Here is a 22,932-nt window from a genome sequence, read left to right as displayed (position 1 = left end):
ATAGGTAAACAAATACGCCTGCATAACTTGGACATGGTTAGTTATCAATCACCGCTGTTTCGAGACCTTTAGGAGATCTTTTTTTTTTAATGAAAATATTACAATAAAACTTAAAGCTAGCCTTATCTAATTACTATAGAAATCATGCCCGCGTGGAATGGTGCCAAGAATACTGGCTGCATATCTGCGTTGGACAGCCAGGCTGATCCGCTGTGCAAAAAATAAGCCAGCCCTTCTGTCACCTGATGAGGCTATTACGCGGTGAAATGTCTCGTAAAAAAATTTTTGCACTAAAACTCCATGGCCCCAGGGTCTCCACGGCAAACGGAACAAAAATGTAGGTAACTCTCAATAAGAGAGCTTGCCGTTTTCAGCCATTTCTGCTGCGGCTCCCAGTCTTGATACTGTCTTGGGATCTTCTATCTTTTGATGAAAACGTGAATCAAGTTAACGTACCTATTTGTTGCTTATTCTTTCATTAGAGCCTCATATCAAGATTTTAAATATCAATATTGTATTTTTCGACACTTTTTTTCACTGCTTCTTTGTAATGAAAAGCTCATAATGTACGAAGACAAAGTGTGGAGTAATATATTCCGGGTTAGCTCTAATTTAGGAGAGCTCCAGCTAGCTCCAGCCCCCAGTAACGGTTGAATGTTTGGTGCGATTATCTCCGGTCCAATTACATGCAAATTGTAGATATTAACATTTACATGCTTTCAGTGCTGGTAAATTACATGCAGATTACGATCTCCTTTATGTATCAAACTTATTTACATTTTCGTCAAAGCCAAGCTAAGGTTACAAATACATGCTACGAGTATTAGTAGATTTTCTCAAACATTACGATCATATTATTAATTTTATACCAAAAATTTACTATACCTATGTACATGATGAAATCGCTTGTACTGGATTCAATGTATTCACCATTTGTAACGCGTACTCGTACCTACTTTGTATCTGGTAAGAGGTATGTCACATTCCTCAACAATCTATTATGAGCTAATTCATTTTTCATTCTGGCAACTCAGGCCTAATAAACCCAGGGTCTTTAAATGAGAACTCCCCTACTCCACTTTTCTCCATCTTCTGCAACTTTACAGAAACTTATATCTATTTAATATTTGTCGTATATATAAAAGGACAAAGACAACTTTTTATATTTGTATATGTAAAAAGTTCTTTATGTCATTTTTCGGGATGCAAGCTACCTCTGTACCAAATTTCATATATATCGATTAAACGAATGGGCCTATAAGAATCCGGTGGGAACTCTTCAATTATTTTCCGGCATAAAATGTAGTCTATGTCCATCCCCGGGATGTAAGCTCACTCTGAACCTTTCTTAGTTGGGCTGTGAAAAGCTAGCAGACAGACAGACATACACACTTTCACATATATAGTATGGATTACTATTTCTGCGATTTCACAGTCGTATTTTTTATTTTTCATATAGTAATTATTTGAAATGAGCCTCTAGAGACTTGGCGGTACGCGTGCCAAGTGGCGAGCGACTGAACGCATGACGCTTCACAAATTGATTACTGAACCACAGCTGAACGGTGAATTTGTTTGCAAAACTGATGGAAACTGCGCTTCAGGGGCGCCAACTATTTACCTCTCTGAATTTTAATATTCAGAAAATATTATAGTCAATTCTGCATGGGCATGGCTATATTCTTTGTCACTAATTCCAGTACACCCTAGTGCAGGGTGTACTAAAATTTGTGACAAAGATTTTCAGTTTCTATTATACATTAGGTACTAAACAGAGAGTGCCCCTTGTTTCATAATATGAGTATCTAGTTAAATGGTAAAGTCTCTATCAACATCTACAATGCGTTATATCCGATAGGAAGATAAAATTAATGTACAGCACCCCCTTTATGTAATAAAGTAGGGTAAGTGATAAAATTAGTAATCTAGCAACTCCAAATTGCAAAACCACCTTATTGTACGTTTACCGACAACTCAAACTGATGAACCATGCGCGAATGCATAGGCGTTGAACAAACAAACAGACAAAGTAATTTTTTTCATGTATAATAACTAGATGATGCCTGCAGCTTCGTCCGCGTGGATCTAGGTTTTTAAAAATCCAGCGGGAACTATTTGATCTTCCGGGATAAAAGTTGCCTATGTCAATAACGGGATGCAAGCTACCCCTGTACCAAATCTAAAGGTATATAAGGAAATGCTGACTGACTGACTGATCTATCAATGCACAGCTCAAACTACTGGACGGATCGGACTGAAAGGCATGCAGATAGCAGCTATTATGATGTAGACATCCGCTAAGGATTTTTAAAATTCAACCCCTTACCGGACAAATAGGGGTTCGGTGTAGCACACGCGGATGAAGTCGCAGAGTTAAGCTAGTTTTATATACATAAATCGGTTAAACGGATGGATTTTTAAAAATCTCGTGGGAACTCTTTAATTTTCCGGGATAAAAAGTAGCCCATGTCCGTCCCCAGGATGTAAGCTAACTCTGTACCAAACATTTAAATCAGTTAAACTGTTGGGCCGTGAAATCTAGCAAACAGACACACAGACACACTTTCTCATTTATAACATTAGTATGGATAAAATAAGAATATTGTAGGTATTGATCAAATTTCAGATAAGTACATTTCGATGTTCATTTTATCAGATTGCAACAGTTTTTAGACTTATCTCTCGTTCGTGATGAGACCTGAGAGCAATCGATTGACATCTTTAATCAACCTATAGTAGGTATATTGATTGATTTTATCAGTTAAAAGATGAGAATTATAAGCCTGTTTCAGCTTCTGTTTCATAAAAAAGGGTTTACTTAACTACAGCCACGCTTATAGCTAAAGAGCGCTTCAAGATAAAAAAAATTCTAACCTATTTATTGCAACGGAAAAAAAATTGTAAGCTTTTTATTAGATTTTTCTTAACTTACGCACTCAAACTAATCTTGAACATGACGTATAGGTACCTATATATCAACTTCAAATGTAACTAAAGTTGATCTTGATTGAAGAGCACGGTTATTATCTTAAATTCAGAACAATAATTGTAGTTAATTATGGTAGCGCATTTAGAAATGAATTACTAGCCTGACCGTCCATTATAGTTATAAAATAAGCAGAAAAGTCAAGAAGTAGGCCAGGATATTGTTAAATGAACATCAATATTATGTATGGTATAGTTAGAATGCCGGTTGATAAGATAAACAATCCGCACAAAATATTCTCCTGAATTTTATTGGTTCGCGATCTATTTGAATTCGCCACGTGAGAGATCAATCTAATATTAGATTTTGATTGTAGTAGGAGTGTTTATGACTTTCTGTTTTTACGATTGCTATATTTGCATCTAAAATAGTATCTTTAGATTACTACGCAGAGCAAAATTGCTACGCAAAGCAACACACACTTTTTCATGCCATTTTTATATCTAGGTAGGACTACTTATTTTGAGATATAAGAAGCTCTATCTCTTTGTAATTCAAAGAAAGTAATATTATGAAACCTTGAATGTAAGTGGTTTACTAGTAGAAGTACAACTTTTATGAGCTGTACAAATCAGTTTTTTCTTTTTTACTAACAAAGAATCCTAAGAAAATTAATTTTCAGGCAGGTATGTTGCTAGGTTCCTCTATAAATAACTGACCACTTGTTTTTCTTTATGCTTTGTTCTAGATTGAATAGGAAGTTCTTTACAGTCTCTTGTACGACTTAAATAGTCCGAGCTTTTGTTCCCTAGCACGTGTTTTATGCTGTCGATTATAGTGTCGTGTAGTGTCTATCATGTTAACCTAGTTTACATGTTGCTGTCACCCGATAAGAGCACATCAAATGATTCAGATCGAATCTCATTGTTACATCGTTTATGGCATATGTTTTTGTCGCTTTAACACTTTGTATCTAAGCGGACGATCTATGATACCGATTAAGTATATAGCTGTTCCTCATTTTCGATATATCCCGTGACTCTTACATTAACTTTTCCTTAGATTAGAGCAAGGTGCCTACTGCGAATCAAATCGAATTATCTTTCCACCGATTATTCTGCCACTTCTTCAGTCACTTATTATGCCACTTTTTAGGGTTCCGTATCTAAAAAGGAAAAACGGAACTCTTATAGGAACACTTCGTTGTCTGTCTGTATGTCTGTCTATCTGTCTGTCCGTCTGCCCATCCGTTCCGTTTAAAAAAACGGAACGGATGGGCAGACGAATCTCAAAAGAGACTGTATGTAACAAAAATGCCCTGTATATTATATAAGTTTGATATAGATAAAGAAAATGTTTTTTTTAACGTGATAAATATTGGTTGTTCCAGCGGACGGCATGACCTATTCGTTCGGCGTGTTCTACGCGGAGTTCCTGACCTACTTCAACGAGGGCAAAGGCAAGACCGCATGGATCGTATCCATCCTTGTTGGGGTCACGCTGAGTTCAGGTAACTTTATATTTTGCACTCTGATTATAATCTGTTTGCTAAGATAGTGTCGGTACACCCACAGGCGCTCTTATTATTTTTACCTGACTACGAAACCAAAAAGAGGGCTATGATTTTAGCAGTCTATGTGTTTATGTTTGTTAGTATCCAGATTCTTTGTATTCCACCTTAGCGCCTAAACCACTGGACCGATTTTGATGAATGAGGTGTTGTAAAGTCCGGGTGACATAGGCTAAATTTTATACGAAAAAAAGTAACCTAACGGATGTTACATTAAAAAAAAAGTGTCGGTGTCCAAATATTTTTTTTTGCTATCGTATCGAGTGGATGTCGAATGAAAGAGGAGAGAAAACATTCTGATTTCATGAATATAAACGTACTTCAACATTAATGTACCAACCGACAGAAAAACAATTTTACTATCATATTTCAGGGTTTATTATGACGATCGTAGTCGAGTTTTAGTTTTCAACTTTATCTTGTGGCTTTTATTTTATTATTTTTTACTGTGTTTTATATATAAATGTTTTTCTGTTCTAAGAATTAAATAATACTAGAAGATGCCCGCGGCTTCGCCCGCGTGGATTTCGGTTTTTTGAAATCCCGTAGGAACTATTTGATTTTCCAGGATAAAAAGTAGCCTATGTGCTAATCCAGGATATTATCTATCTCCATTCCAAATTTCAGCCAAATCCATTGAGTAGTTATTGCGTGAAAGAGTAACAAACATACACACACACACACACACACACACACACATATACAAACTTTCGCCTTTATAATATTAGTGTGATGACATTATTTTATTCTTATGGTTAGCCGAATCCAAACCTCCAAAGCCTTCCAACAATCGATTGATATGCGCTGCCGTCATAAAACCCCCATAAAAAAGATATAAAAAAATCTGACTTTTTATAAATATAAAACCAAACCGCTTAAAATCTGATCTATTAAAATGCGTTATTGCAGGTCCTGTATCCAGTTCTTTTGTGAATCGATGGGGATGCCGTTCAGTAACAGTGGCTGGTGCTGTGATATCAGCGGTGTGCGTGGTGCTTTCAGCTTTCGCGAACAATATTACAACCCTCATCTTCACCATCGGCATCGGCGCTGGTGTTGGCTTCGGAATGATATATCTTCCGGCTATCGTCAGCGTCACCGTTTGGTTCGACCGGTATAGAAGTCTTGCAACAGGTTTGTGTTTTAGTACCTACTGGTTATTTATTGGCACAATTTTTAAGCATCTTTTAATTTTTAGGGTTCTGTACCTCAAATAGAAAAAAGGAACCCCTTATAGGATCAGTTCGTTGTCTGTCTGTCTGTCGTGTTTGTCAATTCGGGGAATCAAAACCTATAGGGTACTTCCCGTTGACTTAGAATCATGAAAGGTATGTCTTAAAGCACGAGCACCTAAAGAAAAATTCAAAAACCATGAATTTGTGCTTACATAACAAAAAATTAAAAATTAGTGTGTGACCAATTCATTACTTTTGTAAGTCACATCAAGATGGCGCTGTCCGTCATTTACTTGCAATGTTGTACAACTGTTAGAGCGATAAACTATTATACTTAGGTACTGGTTTGAGATTTCTTGTATTATGATACGGAACCCTTCGTGGGCGAGTCCAACTCTCACTTGTGCGGTTTTTATAGCTGTGGTAATAACTATGGTTACTATTTCAGGTATTGCGGTATGCGGGTCTGGTCTCGGCACATTCCTATTTGCACCAATCACATCAGCCCTCATTTCGAACTATGGATGGCGAGGTGCAATGGCTCTGATTGGAGCCTTCATTCTCAACTGTATACCCTTAGGGCTAATGTTTAAACCAGTACCAGAACGTCCGAGAACACCAGTATCTGAACCGATGCTACCAAAATCAAATAAATCGCCTTTAAAAAGATCACAGAGTACTGAACAAATAAAGCGAGCAAATGGAAAAATAGAAGATGACGTGGCAAGACTGACATTATCCCAACCTGTCCTGAATAAAACACATGAGCAAAAGAGTATTTCACATTCGCGTCATGGAAGTGGTATAATGCAAAGGCCAGATGTACTGTACCAAGGAAGCATGACTAGTTTAGCAAAGTTCAGGAGCACATCTCCTGAAAGAGTTCAGATATCGATTAAGAAAAAAGAGCGAGAACAAAGATGTGGTTGGTTACCTTGTTCGGAAGAATCAAAAGCGGCGCTCTCAGAAATGCTCGATGTATCTCTTCTGGTCGATCCTATATTTATACTATTTTCCGTATCAAACTTTTTAACTAGTATAGGGTTTTATATACCGTATGTTTATACTGTGCCTATGAGCGAGAAACAAGGCATCGAGAATTCACCATATTTAATATCTATAATTGGTGCATCTAACTTAGTAGGCAGGATTGTTCTGGGGTACATCAGTGACAAGCCCTGGGTTAACCGCCTATTAGCCTATAATGTGTGCCTTACTATTGCTGGAATCAGTAAGTACTAAAAAATTCTCAAAAATTCCTCTAGGAAAATGATTAGATCACGATTTCAACTTTATATTACGTCTTTTACAGGTACAGCAATGGCAATGGTTTGCTGGGAATTCTGGGGTCTGGCTATATACGCTACAACTTTTGGCTTCACTATTGGTGCTTACGTTGGTTTAACCTCTGTAGTACTAGTTGACCTTCTTGGTATAGAAAGATTAACAAATGCATTTGGGCTGCTATTATTGTTCCAAGGAATAGCTTCATTAATTGGACCACCTTTTGCAGGTATAATATTATTTTTCTATTTTCTTTAGTCATATCTAATCGTATTTTCTTAAATCTTTATTTGTCTTAACTGTTGTCACGTCTTGAGATAACAGTTGAATTACTAAGTTTAATACAATTATTATTTAGTAATTATCTCAAGATTTGAAAATCCTATTTATATGTGTGACTCTCACATTGTTGTAGTTATATCAAGTAGATATAGCAACTTTTCGATTTTTTTGTATCTTACAGTATTTTTTTTCAGGTTGGTTATATGACACACTACACTCGTATGCGCCGGGTTTTTACGTTGCGGGTGGTACAATATCTGTTAGTGGACTAATACTTTTCTTCATCCCCATGTTGCAAAGGAGGATGAATAACAGGGAAACTATGCTAGAGCAAATTTAGCAGGAAGCACAACGAGGGCCCTGGCATGACTATCCGGTGATCGTGCTCAACAGTCCCTCGACTCCCTCCTCCATGGGTTCAACGGAGGACACCTACAGCAACAGGGTATATACAACTACAATTGTAGAAGAATACAATAAAGATAGTATGCTAAGAATGTAGATAATAAAGAATTTGTAAATATCGATAGCATAGATGATAGTGACGTATTTTTTAATAGCGAAATTCAAGCTCATTCCAAAGATTGCATGAAAATTGAGTGTGATTATTTTTAATATTAAGGCAGTGTTCAAATGAAAGTTAAACGTTGAAATGTAATAATAGTAAACACGCGTGATATAGCATGTAAATAGCAAATCTAGAACTTCAACAAATTACCTGATATAAACAAGTGCTACATTAAGTTATTAACAATAAATACTTAATTTTTGATTTTGTTTTAATAGTCTACGCGGATGTTGTTATTGATACTATTAAGTAAACACTTATTAAATTCTTGATATCATTTATTATAATTATTTTTAAATGTATGTATGTTACAATGGTTTACTTATGTTAAGTGTAATAATAATTAAAAAAATATTTATCTACCTGCTATCCTTGTACTATATATAATATAATTATGATTCTATGCACTTTTATACAATATAAAGTTAACAATGTTACAAATACTTAATTGTGTATTATAAAAACTATTATACATCTGTATATAAAAATTACTTACTGTATTATATCTAATTATTAAATGCCTTATTGTGGACCAACTGTGGTTAGATTGTAATCGTGGTCCAAATATCTAATTATTTCAATGCATTAATTAAAACCTATGATAATGCTTCTCGTAAATATTTTTCTAATATTTTGATAAAGCATTATCAAACTTTATCATGATTACTTTCGTCTATATTATGTGCCATAGTACTAATGTTGAAATCATTTATATTGATTTTGTGCGAAAACTGTAAATATCTACAATCTACATAATTTTCAACTTTATAAATCACATCAGACTGACTTTAAAGACGCATAATTTTTTACAGAAAATTATATTAAACCAAATAACCCATAATCACAATAAGTGGAATTAATCACTAACAATGTAAATAATATGACTTGATTAAAGATACCGCAGCAATCGACTATGTGTGTTTTTGTTATTTTCTTATCATCAGAACAAATGTCTCCATAGAAATATTTTTTTAAGTATATGTCTACTCTGCTTGAGTAATAATTTCCGTTTGTATAACAAAATTTACTGCATTCCGTAGGTAGCTATAGTTAATAATATAGGCTTTGTTGGATATAATATATGTGTAGTTAGGGATGGTTAATGAACTCTAACATCTGGCCAACGATCATACCTTAGTGCAATGGCCTAGAACATATTTTGTGATAAGAAAAAATGCTACTCTTTCTTTTTAGTTTCTTCAATTATGTCGTCAGATTTCCAAACACTTAGCATTTTCCTGTGTGTTCGGTCATCGGCCAAAAACATTGCTATTGCTGTAATAGCAGGTGACGCCTAGAAACATTTTTTTTATAAAAGAACATGGTCAAAAGCAATTACAACAGGAAAGAAAAAGTCAAAACAAATTATTTCATGTGGTGATATTTTTGAAACAAAAAAATAAATTGATCAATTCTCCCCGAACTCCTGCATTTTTGACATCCAACAAAATCTCAATATCAGTAAAGTTCAGAACCATCATCATCAACCCATCGCCGGCCCACTACTGAGCACGGATCTCCTCTCAGAATGAGCAGGGTTTAGTCAACCACGGTATCCAAGTGCAGATTGGCAGATTTCAGACACCTTAGAGAACATTATGGAAAACTTTCAGGCATGCTGGTTTCTGCACGATGTTTTCGTTCACCGTTAAAGAAAGTGATATTTAATTTTCAAGCTCATTAATCTTTATAATAACTATTCTTTTAAAGTCGCTTTACAATTTCCTCAAGAATATCAATTATTTCATCGTGTACCAACCCAGTGAATCCATATCGCAAACTGTATAGCAGATGCACGTGGTTTTACTTGTACTTCATCAGAAAGCAAATACGAAAGCACCACCCATCCCCGTATTAAAGCAATAGGCATCCAGCATATCAAATTCACGATAGTTATGATGATTACACTCTGAAAAAAAAATTAAGATTAGGTTTAAAGGTAAAACAGCTAATACAAATACATAACATCCTTGAGATACAAAAGAAGCAGAATAACCACTTACTTCAGTAAACCGCATTTCCTTTACTAGTTCGACTGAATCATTATACTTTGCTTCTAAATTACGCGCCCAAATTAACATAAATACCCTAAAAAGTTATAAAATAGTAAATTAATCATTCAATTTCAAATGGCAAAGCCTTGACCCTGTTATTAATTATGAGCAAGTTATCATTAATTTAAAAAGCAAAGTAACACAATTAAAAAGAAGCTATAAAGATATTGTGGTTATTGGTAGCTCAACCCACTTTAGGTTCGCAACGTATACCTATTATGCGATGCTCTTTATAGATTTTACTATACTTACCAGAAGAGGCTCTTCATACTTAAATGATGACATTTTCTGTCATTTGATTGAAGAATTTGAAGCAAAAAAAAATATTATAAATATTGCTCGTGAACATAAGAAAACTCGAAGAATAGCTACTTAGTTCAAAAGTTATCTTTAAAATACCTACTTGCTTGCAATTTTATAGATAAATGTAAGTATTAAATAAATGACATAGGTACTGACATGAATCCAGTAGATTTAATGCTACGAAGTACAAATATAGATAAAACAACACATCTATGCCAATTTGAAGGTAAAATCATATCCAAAGCACAGGATTGGCAGGAGAAATCCAATCCGTATTTACCCAAACCAAAAAGAGGAGGCGAAGAATACAGAAGTGCAAAAAGAACGCACAGACATGGATATAAAATATAATGATTCTTTTGTATTGGCCATCCTGAAAATAAAATTGCATTTATTAACATTAAATTAAATAAAACACTCAAAAATCATTGTATGCGATAATTTCCATACCTTTTATATTATATTTTGCCACTACGTATCGTTCAATGCATACATGAGTGAGACATTCAACTTCTAGGACCCCAAAAAATGTATCCCAGAATCCGTAAAAATCGCAATCTTTTTCAATCTCGTTGACTGATCTGAAGTTTATAAAAAGTAATTTATCAACGATTTTATAAAAAAACATAGGTAAGTAGATAATAAAATACTATAAATACATACCTACACATATTGTATTTTTTACGAGAAAATCTAACGTTAATAGGTACTCACATTTCAGTGTAATTAAGAAGGGGAAGATGGGTCAAAACAGATACGGCGCGTCTAACGCAGGCGATAGCCGTGAAAAAGGCAAAATTACGGTAGCCTAAATCTGCCCGTAGATTCGTCAGTAATAAAGCCAAAGTCAGCCAAGATCCCAACAATATAGAAACCGTTCCTAAAAATATATGAGAATGCTTTGTAAAAGAAACTGTAAGTATATTTTGTATTTTCACTTAGAAATCAGTGCCAAAAATTAAAAATTCGTAAAGATTCTACCAAAAAATCTCGACGATATAATTGTGAAATTTTGACATTCATTTTTTATTCTAATTGAGTATTGAAAAAATACATTAATAGTTCCTTCTTTTTCTTGAACTGTTAATAAATAAATAAATTAAAATTATATTATTACCTGTTATTATGAAGCCCCTTTCTAAATTAACCCTTGATTTTTCGTCGAATACACCACTCCACGTACAAGATTGGTCTTCCATTATAACATCTATTATAAACACATTAATTGGTTGTATTGATCAAGAGCCCGAATGAATCTACTCTGAATGCGTCAAATGAATTGTGTAGTTTCTATTTCTAGTATTCCTTATAGGATCTTATTTCTATTTCTCAGGTTTCACGTTACAGGTACGACTTGTTTGGTTACGCTCTGTTTCCTCGTCAACTGTTTATACTACAAAAACTACATGGCCTTTAAAATACAAGCAGGTATATACTATTAGAAAACCAAAACCTGCTTACTTTTTCATTCTACATAGACTCACATATACATATATGAAAACAGAGGTAAATAATTTATCTTTTGTCATCATTTTGAACTCTCAAGTAAATTGGCAGAATACGATAAGACATAGGAATGAGACCAAAATAAAAGATAACTAATTTAGAAAATATCGTCTATTTTATTGCTAACTTAAGCATAAGTACAAAGCATAATACATTGTCGCGTTTATATGAACGTTAATTCATATCAATGATAAAACCCGTCCTTTCGTGTGTCGACGAGAACCTCTATCTTCCATGTCGACTGGATGTGTCACTTGACTGTCGCCTTTACAGGCTGTTCTAACTTCCGATACTCCCTTGTTCTATCTGTATTCTTGTTTAGTTCTGATAGTGACTTCTTCTGTACAATTTAGCTCGCTCAGGAGGTAAGAGGGCGTAGTGGTTTCTCATTCGGCCTAGTAATGCTGCCCGTATCCTCTCGTCGCTGCTAAGATAACATAACACTGGAACACTGGTTGCTGCCTGCGATAAAAAACGCAGCGTTAGTAGACTCCATTGAGAGACATAACATCAAACGAGCAACAGGAAGCCACTGCACACAAGCAGCTGTAGACAGTGGAAGTACCTACAAGAAACCTGTGTCTAGCAGTCTGAAATAAAAAAGTTTTCTTTTTTCTTTCGTTCAATAGACGTCCTCGATATCAGATATTACTTGATATGTCTTTTCACCAAAATTACGAGCTGTATTAAGATTTACTCAATCGAGTTACAAGAGACAGTGCTGATTTAGGTGAATATTATAGTTATATAGGTACTATGTAGGCACCTACATTGCTTAGATGTCGCAAAATGATACCTCCATTTTCCTTATTTAATCCGCGCCAAGATATTAATCCGTCAGCAAGGCAAGGCGAAGGCAATTACAAGAGATGAATGTCAACGAAATTGAATGATTAATTTATTTTCACCGTTTAATCTCGTGCCACAGAGAATATATTAAATCAAGGGATGTGAAAAACTCTATACCTTGGTATTAGACGCCACCTTGCGATCAAAGAGTCTCTTCCCATCATAATATTCGTCGCTCATTTAGTTTTACAACGATTGCTTAGTCGAGATGATGGCAGACCTGACAGATTGACGCTGGTTTTCTGGGAAAGGTGACGCGCTCTAATGTGGGACGTAACGAACGTTAACATCGGCCAAGTATCAGGTACATAATATTTCAATCGAATCTTATTGGAACACCGTTAACTGAAGTAATTCCGTCCCTCTACTTGAGAGCTATGTTATATTTTTTTCGTTCGTCGTGGAAACCCTGAGATGGAATCTAAGTCTTAAACATTCCGGGGAGTCTGGGACTCACCCCGATGTATAGGAGGGAAGGGCATTTCTAACTTTTTGGACGTGCTTTTTAGGCAATTAAATATTACTTTTTTATTGGCTAAGGAAGACGTGAGGCAACCTGCGTTCTTGAAATTTGTCCATGATGCAGTTCTCAAAGGTGCGTGAAGCCTGTCAATGGTGGATTACGGTTTTTTCTTTCTGAGAGGTTGCACTGTAGTGGGTCAGCGATGGATCAAGATGGTGATCCTCGTTTGTACTTAGATGTGATATTTACCTCAGCTGCTATGGGTGCGAAGAGAGCCAGTACTTTTGGCACGTGTGGTCGGTACCCGTACAGTAGCAGAGGAAACCACTGCCAGCCCGCCAGTACCGCTGCTGGTATCCATAGCGCCAAGGTTGTCACACACACGGCGTGGATGCACTAACAAATAGAAAAAAAATATGATTTTTTTTTGAAGGGAGACAATTTAGATGAGAAATCCTCGAATTGCCTTTACCGGGAATCGAACCCAGCTAGGACCTTCCACTTATAAGGCAACAGCGCTTACCACTGCACCAGAAAGGTTGCCAATTATGTTTTACGCTTCAATTACTCCACAGATTTTTCCTATCCAATTACAAATATTTCCATTGACTTCAATTTAACCTATAGTATTAATAATAGGTACCTCAAGTAGGTACCTAATGATAAATTTCAAAATTGTCTTTACCGGGAATCGAACCCCAGACAGCGTATAGGACTAAAGCGCTCATCATCGCGCCAGGAAGACCATCAAACAGAAGAAGAGTATGAGCTATAGAGCAAGGCATAAGCATCATATTCAAGGTCAAACCCCTAAACAGCGTCAGCGTTTGACAGCGATAAATTATTATCATCTATCTATTTATTTTTACCTTTGTCAAGCGTTTTTCCTCCCTTTGTTGTTCGTTCCGGTAATATATCGTTTCCAGTCGAATTGCTTTGCCCATAAAGAAGAATCTAAAAGATAAATGAAATGTTATGGCTTTCAAGAAAGATGTATATTTTACTTCCATGATAATAAGTCACTAGTATCACAATTTTATACATCGTAAAAGACAAGAGTGAATAGGCAAGATGCCTATCCAACAGTTAGGCAATCCCATTCAAACCTATCTCATCATCGCTTTTAATTAAGCTCGATTGTCGTCAAGAGCAAGCCTATCACGCAATTTAAAAAAGTACTCAACTAATGATAAAAATAAAGACATCCACCCTTTTAACCCCTGCATACTAGCATGCCCACTAAAATAATGATGACTAAAATGATGATTTTGAATTAATTTTGTGTGTACCAAAACACATTGTGAATTTGTGACCACTTGGGGCATCAACATAATAATATGTAAGGACAATGTGAATGTGGAATTAGAACCCAGAGATCAGATCAACATTATGTTTGTCAGGGAAACGAAATTTGTGTACGAAGTTCCAGAATTGATCCAGTAAAATTAAAAAAATATATAAGTACAAAGAACTGATTAAAAAACGACTTACATTCCAACAATAGGCATCACTCCACAAATTATGACGTAGGGCACACTGAAACCCAAGCCCTTTGCACCAGACGTCAGCGACGGCCACATGAAAGTGCACACAGTTCCAGTCGCGTCACAGGAATACATGCCGTACCCGAACAGTGGCGGTGTGGCGAACACCACCGCGACCGTCCAACACACTCCGATCAGCGTCCAATAGTACCTAAAGTATACAGTTCTTTCTGAAAAACATTCATTCATTAAGAACTATCATCAATGATCATCAATTTTTTTTTAATCAAAAACTAATACAGCACATGTCTACAGTATCCGGAAAACAAGCAGTCCAATCGGAAGTTGCAACTTGGCCGTTTACCTAGGTCTAGACTTAGGGCCGGCGCACATATGGCGGAGCGCAGCGCAGAACATTTTTCACAGTCAAAGTATTATCGACATTGTCCTCATTGAAATAATATCTAAAATCAATTGTGCATCCGTGCGGATACTCGCGCATCCGCGAGCAGTCCCGCGCGTGCTCGCGCATTCTCTGGTAGAAATTCGCGTAATGTGTCACGCGATTAGAAAACTTCGCGGGCAATGGGCATGCTCTGCGCTGCGCCATATGTGCGCCGGTCCTAAGAATTAAATACATAAGTCCGGCTAAGATCTGTCATTGACATTTACCTCGTGTTAAGATTGGACTACTTGTTTTGTGTGAACTATACTATTCTAACGACTGAATACTGAAACGCATATGTTCTTATTTATGTATTAAATTAATAGGTTAGTAAATAAATGAAGTACCTCTAATCCATACATATAAAATTACCAACCTCGCTTATAGTATTTTGCTAGTAAATATCTTTCCAGTACCATTGCGAACAAAGCAATCATTTGGAAGACACCAAAGAACTGATTTAGGAAAGCGAAAAGTTGGCAGCATGATGGGCCAAATAGCCATCTGAAAAGAAAATTACTTTTGCATACGACCGATAGCAGTCTAATGGTATCCTAATGCTCATTTGGCAGTGAAATGAATACCTAACCTGAAAAAATATTTTGACTGACTTTGATTAACTTTCTTATAGTCTGGTTTAGTAGAACAAAATCAAAAATATGATACGTGAATGTGGGCCTCAAGTCTGGGTCTGAAAATATATGGAAGCTCGCCGTTCTCCTTAATTTTATCGATGCTGAACATCTTTAAGTTTATTTTTTTTATTAGTCTTCTTTCTAGTCAGTTAAGTTCTAGTTCTAGACAGAAATATTAAGAAGACGTTAAAATTTAAAAAAAAATGTGGAATTAGGCTTATAAGTAGGTACTATTGAGTTTCAATACAAAATGTAACTATAGGAAGTCGCAAAGCATGTAGCACTCATAAAGATACAAAACTTCTAAAATTGGACCCAAACTCACCTTTTTGCTAATGCAGATGACCCTGCAAATGGAAATCCAAGTAAATTCCTGCCGAGCGAAGCTGAGCAAAGATTGAGTACCAGAACGTGGCTCTTAAACACTACTAGGTGACTGTGGATGAATGTAACGTAAAGCCAGGCGTTAAGCAGCACCCCGAATACACCTGTTATCAATCAAATCAAGATGTTATCATCTTCATAAAAGTAATATTTAGAATTAATCTTTTTAAGTGGGCCTGTGGAAGCTGCGATAGCCAAGTGGTTAGGACATTCGCCTCCTAATCGGAGGTCAAGGATTTGATCTCGAGCACGCACCTTTAACTTTTCGGAGCTATGTGCGTTATAAGTAATTAAATATCACAAGTTTTAACGGTGAAGGAAAACATCGTGAGGAAACTGGCATGCTTGAGAGTTCTCCATAATGTTCTCAAAGGTATGTGAAGTCTGCCAATCCGCATTTAGCCAGCGTGGTAGACTTGGCCAAAACCCTTCTCACTCTGAGTGGAGACCCGTGCTCTGTCACTACAGCCGCCGATGGGTTGATCACGATGAAATAGATACCTATTTAAAAAACTTCTTAATTTGCAACTCTGAGTCACCTTCTTATTTTCAAAACTAATACCACAGAAGAGTGGTTTCGACATCAATCACCGCAACGCATTTGATAAACACCACAAAAATCTTAGATTGAAAAATCTTAGAAGGATTGGTCTCCGCTGCGCGTTGGAGCCTTAATCTTAGCAAAAAATTACTAAGTAGGTATCTTAAACTGCACTTACCAAAAATAATAAGACAAGCTCCCAGAAGAGTCTTGTACGAACTATCAAAGTAATACCATGGGCATTCATCCTCATTATAATCAATCAATTGCATCGCAATGCTTACACCTTCTCAAATTACCACGCACCAAATGAAAGGGAACCGACAACTTTGATTTTTGTGTAAACGTCCACATAGGAGAAACGGTCACAGAGACTGATCAGGTTGACGAACCAACAGGATCTCCAGACAATAGACGAAGATTATGTTACACTCCCGGTGCCACTTTACCTGCGACATCATACGCGTAAAGGAAAATTAGGTCGTGCTAATACAGAAAGAAAAACTATATGAGAAAGTAGGCTACGCTCTATCCACAGAAGAAGTTAATATAGAGCTCTCTCTGTTACGTAATCCCATATAAATGACAAAGACAAATAGAAACAAGATAAAGTTAACAAGATAAGGCCCAGTAATTTAGGCGCTACGGTGGAGCACACAGAATCTGGATACAAACATACATACACACATACATAATACATACATAGACTGCTAAAATCATAACCCTTCCTTTTGACTTTGCCACAGTCGGGTAAAAAAGCCCTGTATATAAAACTTCTCCCCATGGATAGAGTAGGTAATAATGGCATCTCAGTTGAAAGATTACAGCCTGAAAGAAATTTCAAAAAATTTAAAACTTTTTGAATTTTGCAATTTGTTAGATGCATTTATAGACGCAACGCTCACTGAAGCTGACTTCTAAAAGTATGCTGCGTGACTGAGATTAGCCAGAGCAGGTGCAGATTGACTTGTGCCACTTAGTTGAAATATTTGCTGTCGTCTCTTACGTCTGCTATTTCCTTACAGCTCACGACGTCAACAAGATAGATGGGCTTTGAAATCTAAACCATCAATTAATTCAAGAGACCCAACGAATATATTTCCGAAAGTAGGTACAGGAAATTCTGAAAGATTTTATCGGTATCCTCCACATTGTCAATCGTTTTTTAGGGTTCCGTAGCCAAATGGCAAAATACGGAACCCTTATGGATTCGTCATGTTTAACTGTCTGTTCGTCCGTATGTCACAGTCAGTTTTTTCCGAAACTATAAGAACTATAGGGGAAGGTGAGGGGAAATCGGATAGGGGTTGAAACTGGATAGCTATTAGCTGCTATTTCATTACTCCGTGTATAGCCAGGTTGTTCTAGCTAGTGAAGAAAATACGGACGAACGCTTACTCCCTACGGTTACAAATATTTTCCAAAAAGTAATACAATATGTTTAGCCTGCCAAAACGGTATTTGTTGTTATTATGAATGTGAACATAACGGTTACAACGGTGTTATGGTATTGGTTTGTCCTTCAATCACGTCGCAACAGAGCAACCCGGATCGACGTGAATTTTTGCATGGGTACAGTTAAAGACCTGGAGGCATCTTTTCATCCCAGAGAATCAAAGATTTCAGGATTTTTAAAGACCTGAAGTTGCGGGCATCAGCTAGTTAGTGTGAATAATTTCGTTGGTAAGCTACGGACAATTAAACTTTAATTATTAATATAAAGATAGTTAGATAACCATTGTAAATCACGGTAACTCAGAGACGAGGAAATCGGCTGCCAACTGGTTAACGAGTTAAATATAATAATGTGATTCATTTACCATGGCATTCTATTTATGTTTCCAGAAGCCAAATATAGCTGAAACAATGGTAATACAATTAAGTACGGACACTGAACTGTCCGATATAGTGTGTAGTGATAGTTCTGTCCTGATATACCTATTACAATAGAAATAAGTAACACTTATTTATTTATTTGAGAATATATTATTAATACTTAACAAGTGTAAATTAAAAATTTATAACACTCCTGACAAGTGAAGGTTACAGTAACTAGAAAAGAGCTGATAACTTTTAAACGGCTGAACCGATTTTCTTGGATTATAGCTAAGAACACTCTCGATCTATCCACCTTTCATACAAAAAAAAAACTCAAAATCGGTTCACTAGTTTAGGAGCCACGATGCTACAGACAGATGTACACACGTCAAACTTATAACACCCCTCTTTTTGAGTCGGGGGTTAAAAATAAATCATCATCATCGTCATCGATGTAATTAATACTTTTGTCAGTAAAGACTTGTGAATGAATAGTTAAAATATTACTGCCTTAACCATACTTAATTTTTGATTCAATCTAATATACCTACTTCTAAGTAATTTTCTGAGCTAATCATGCCTATTGTCTATCCAAATATATCCAACTTCTACCAATTCTATAGACAATATAAATGGGTTAAAAGGGTGATTCTCAGATTTGGCGCAAATCACATATCAGGTCAAATAAAAAAATAATGAATGAAGTTACAGATGAGAATTGCATTACAAAAGAACTCTTGTATATTCAGCTACGGGTGCCCCAAAATTCAAAATTGTAACTACAAAGGTTACTTCAGAAATAATATTTTTGATATTAAAAACTCACCTCCTTCTGCGGGTAAAACAGGAGTCTCAGGAAAAATCGCTATGATTTTCAAAGAAGACGGTTTTAAACGAGCTCGAGTTTTTCACATATTATTATATACATCCTGAGAAGCAATCAAAATGCATTTTTACACGTACGAATCATTTAATTACGTCATAAAAAAATAACAAATGTTTGGCACAGAAAAAAAGTCATTACCTGCAACTGAGATGGCACCTCCAAAATATCCTTCTAGTATACATATTGCCATCCGTTCTCCCCTGCCCCGTACTAAGCCATAATCGGTCTATCTAGGCATGTTGCGGAAAGTGGCCGTGCACTTGTAGAAAAAAAAATATTTACGTTTTTGGTGCTGAAAATGGTGTTTGGCACGACTTTTCACTCTTTACCTTCAACATCATTTTAAGGTAAGTAATTAGTTTTTCTTAATAATTTTATCTTCTTTCATGTACTATTAACAATATAAGTATCTAGTTTGAAGTTCAAATATATTGCATTTTAAAATACGACGTTAGACAATTAAAACTGCCAAAACCTCACTTACGCTCTATCATTACCGTAATTTTCCTTCAGTTTTTAAATTGAAGGTAATGATGTTGAATTGAAGGAGGTGATCAATTTTTCAGGAAATAATGTTGTTCCAAAATTGTGTAATTTTCTTCATATCCTTTGACATTAGATCACGTGACAAAATATTAATCTTCAGTAATTCTTTAACTAATCAGTTGAATTAGTAGCCCATATTGTTACAAGCAATTTAGAAATAACTATTCAAAATCCTTGCAACTCGAGGTATTTCTGGCATTTGTACCACGAGGAGTTGCTGGCATTTGTACCACAAGTCCTCATTTCTGATCGTGTTAGAAAAGAAAATGCGGGGAATAACGCTGAAACTCTTACTGTGGAAAACCTGAATTCTGTGGATTAGCGATATAGTTGTTTCTACGTTTCACACCTGTATAAGAAGACTAAATTTACAAGCGATTCAAACAGAGAGAGCTTTAGCTTTCATAATCCAGTTATTGACATCAGCCTTGGCACCGCCGCTAGGAGAAATGATGCTACCGAGGTTATAGAACTCCTCCACCTGTTTAATTGGTTTGTCTTCTAAATAAAATGGTTCTGAAGCAGTAGAACTTATCATCATCTTCACTGTTTTCTTTGTGGTAATCGGCAGACTAGTTAAGGAACTTTGTCTTGTAGGTATTTTGATTTGGACTTAATGTATTCGAGTCAATCTGATATGAGAACAAGGTCATCCGCATAGTCAAGGTCTTCAAGTTGCCTACTGCTCCATGATATCCCTTTCGGACTATTGGTGACACGACGCATAACTTCGTCAATAAGCAAGATAAATAACAGTGGTGAGGAAGACATCCTTAACTCTACTGATTATTTTGAGACTAAAGAAGAATAGAAAATCAAAACTCTTTGTTGACTCCAAGACAACAAAGAGTACAGAGAAAAAAATACTTGAAAATTAAAAAAACATATAGAAAAAATAAAAAGAAGTAAGCTGATTGAGAAAATACTGTTTAAGATAACAAGGGATTTAGAAGAAAATCATCCACAGAAAAATAATGTGCTCCTTGTGAACATACTACTCCTATAGTAATAAAAGATGTTATTTATTCGTCAAAACCTCTACAATTGACGTCAAGGGCTAGCTTTGTGTAATATACATTGTCGATGGTGTATGTCAATAATTATTATTAGGCTTTTGTTTCGACGGTTTGACGTGTTTTCGAATAAAATGGAGTATCGAAATGACCATGGTTATTAACTTCTTGTAGTATATTTCAGTGGCGACGAGGGTGGGATTATATAAAAAACCTTTACAAGAAACTCTATCAGTTGAAACAAATAAAACGGAAGAAGTTTCCAGGAAAGCCAGGAATTCACCAAAAGTAAAAATACTTTCTGATGTACGTTTCCATTGGACTAATACTCCTTTCTTTATTAATGGCAGATTACCTCTTAAAGATAGTACGCGTACGACTGATACTGGTCATGTCTGAGAACATGCCCCAGATAACCGACCTTTCTGCATTTGATCGCCAAAATTAGGTCTCTATCTTTACCGATGCATCTTTGTCATTTTTATTTTTTGAACCCAACTTACTCGCAGTAATTTTCAGTAGCAGTTGCTTATTGCGCAGTACTTTTTTCATTTTCATGAATAATTCACGGGCAATTTCAATTCAGGTCTTTATTTCAGAATCTGAATCCCATTCTTCATTTACCCATGTACCAAGATATTTGTGCATTGAAACTCTTTCGAGTGTTGTACATGTGAGAGTTCTTATTGAGGTTTGTTGCGGTTTTCTTGATACTGTACATAAACTTAGTCTTTGAGAGATTCATGCTTAGACCCGACTTTCTGCTACATTTATGAACGCTATCTATTATTTTCTAAAGATCTTGGGAACTAGAAGCCAAAAAAACAGTATCATCAGCGTATCTAATATTATTTATATTTATTTGTTTAGCTTGACATCCCATTCCTTATTTTCCAATGCTTCTGAGATGATAGCGTCTCAGTATAAGTTGAACAGAAGCGGAGATAAGATGTGTCCTTGTCATACCCTATGGCCTACCGCTACTTCATCTGTTTCCTCAACTTCAACTATTACTGTCCCAGTCTGCCACCAGTAAGGGTTCTTAATGATCTTTATTTCCTTGCCAACGAGTTCAACATACTGCAAACGACGAATAAGTACCACTTGATGTACACGGTCAAAGGCTTTCTCATAATCAATGAAGGAAATTCACACATCAGTTTGCATGTCTCTATATTTTTGGACTAGTACGTTTATAGCAAATAATGCTTCTCAGGTTCCAACACCAAATCTAAATCCAAACTGACTCTCATTGAAGTAGTTGTCACATTTATTTCTAATTCCTTAAGAGCTGATAAGTAGAAACATCTTTGGAACATGACTCATGAGGCTGGTATTCATTGCATGTCTTAACATTCCCAAGATGTTGCAATGATTCCTTGACATGTGTCTGCGAACATATTATTTCTATAAATCGTTTTACAAATTCTTTTTGACATCAGGGTCCAAAATTGGTTTAACTTTATCATCAACTAAAATGTTTATATACGACACCCTTCGCAGGTCTACCATTTCTATGCAAATTAAAATAATCATGTTTTCGCTCATACTGTTCTATCACCAAACATTTGTTTTCGTGATAATATGCTCTCGCAGCATGATTATTTTATACATTTCAAGTAAAATTTATAGGTGATGATATGTCTGGAATAATATTTTTGTTAAAGTTTGCAATATTTCCGTTATTAATTCTGTTTACTTGATTAATAAGATGAAGAAACACGTTATTTTTTGAAAATGAAATATTGCTTCATTACCATCAGATAAACATCAACGCCTTCTCCACCAAAATCATTACCAGCACACTAGAAATCATTACCTTCAGTAACTGAAAATTTCAAATGCATATATCTCTGAAATTCATGGGTGCAATTTGATATAACTTGGTCATTCTTTTTAATTTCACCTATATTTTAGTTTAGTTCAGCAATTTTCACAATTTAAAAAATTCTCTTATTTTCTCCGATTTGCGCCAAATCAGAGAAGTACCCAAAAACCTTCCTCGTGAAAATATATTCGGAATGATAATAATGAAACCCGTGTCAAGATTTTACGTTAACCTGGAGTATTAGATACCAGTGTGCCACATTGCAGTTGGTTATTCTAAGATTGCAGTGTAATCCATTCAGTAGTTTCATACATGCAGAGACATACAGGCCAAAATTTTATGAAATACTGTTTTGGCTTTTACTCGTCTACT

At 35.7% G+C, this 22,932-nt stretch overlaps 3 protein-coding genes across 4 annotated transcripts in view; 1 reads left to right on the top strand and 2 right to left on the bottom strand.

Moving 5' to 3' along the window:
- LOC123881105 (monocarboxylate transporter 13) overlaps positions 1-8,717 on the top strand; it is a 43,308-nt gene extending 34,591 nt beyond the window's left edge. For both annotated transcript variants that reach the window (XM_045929687.1, XM_045929681.1), the window contains exons 3-7: positions 4,317-4,436; positions 5,406-5,630; positions 6,120-6,902; positions 6,984-7,184; positions 7,432-8,717. In XM_045929687.1, coding sequence (XP_045785643.1) covers positions 4,317-4,436; positions 5,406-5,630; positions 6,120-6,902; positions 6,984-7,184; positions 7,432-7,577 — 1,475 coding nt within the window. In that variant the 3' untranslated portion in view covers positions 7,578-8,717. The remainder of the gene's footprint in view (positions 1-4,316; positions 4,437-5,405; positions 5,631-6,119; positions 6,903-6,983; positions 7,185-7,431) is intronic.
- On the bottom strand, positions 8,066-11,485 carry LOC123864098 (rhodopsin-like). The gene is made up of 7 exons (XM_045904310.1): positions 11,280-11,485; positions 10,877-11,042; positions 10,613-10,743; positions 10,319-10,535; positions 9,809-9,893; positions 9,565-9,714; positions 8,066-9,099 (listed from the first exon to the last, which is right to left on the bottom strand). The coding sequence occupies exons 1-7, from the start codon at positions 11,359-11,361 to the stop codon at positions 8,983-8,985; spliced, it is 948 nt and encodes a 315-aa protein (XP_045760266.1). The 5' UTR covers positions 11,362-11,485; the 3' UTR covers positions 8,066-8,982.
- A 307-nt stretch (positions 11,486-11,792) lies between these two features.
- LOC123881316 (rhodopsin, GQ-coupled-like) lies at positions 11,793-16,826 on the bottom strand. Its single transcript, XM_045930034.1, has 7 exons — positions 16,648-16,826; positions 15,870-16,032; positions 15,286-15,413; positions 14,472-14,694; positions 13,850-13,934; positions 13,230-13,376; positions 11,793-12,130 (listed from the first exon to the last, which is right to left on the bottom strand). Exons 1-7 carry the CDS (start codon positions 16,739-16,741, stop codon positions 11,987-11,989), a joined length of 984 nt encoding a protein of 327 aa, XP_045785990.1. The 5' UTR covers positions 16,742-16,826; the 3' UTR covers positions 11,793-11,986.
- Positions 16,827-22,932: the final 6,106 nt, after the last annotated feature.

This window comes from Maniola jurtina, chromosome 1 (genome assembly GCF_905333055.1).
Source record: "Maniola jurtina chromosome 1, ilManJurt1.1, whole genome shotgun sequence".
Classification (NCBI taxonomy): Eukaryota; Metazoa; Arthropoda; class Insecta; order Lepidoptera; family Nymphalidae; genus Maniola; species Maniola jurtina.
Note: the sequence above shows the minus strand (reverse complement) of the source record. Positions and strands in the feature narration are given on the sequence as shown.

Coding starts and splice junctions, on each gene's coding strand:
- LOC123864098 (XM_045904310.1), bottom strand. CDS start 11,361: ATGGAAGACCAATCTTGTACGTGGAGTGGTGTATTCGACGAAAAATCA. Junction 9,715..9,808: donor AGGAAATGCGGTTTACTGAA/GTAAGTGGTTAT, acceptor TTTTTTTTTCAG/AGTGTAATCATCATAACTAT. Junction 9,100..9,564: donor TTGCGATATGGATTCACTGG/GTTGGTACACGA, acceptor AAATGTTTCTAG/GCGTCACCTGCTATTACAGC.
- LOC123881316 (XM_045930034.1), bottom strand. CDS start 16,741: ATGCAATTGATTGATTATAATGAGGATGAATGCCCATGGTATTACTTT. Junction 13,935..14,471: donor GTGATGCCTATTGTTGGAAT/GTAAGTCGTTTT, acceptor TTTATCTTTTAG/ATTCTTCTTTATGGGCAAAG. Junction 13,377..13,849: donor AGGAAAAACGCTTGACAAAG/GTAAAAATAAAT, acceptor TCTATTTGTTAG/TGCATCCACGCCGTGTGTGT.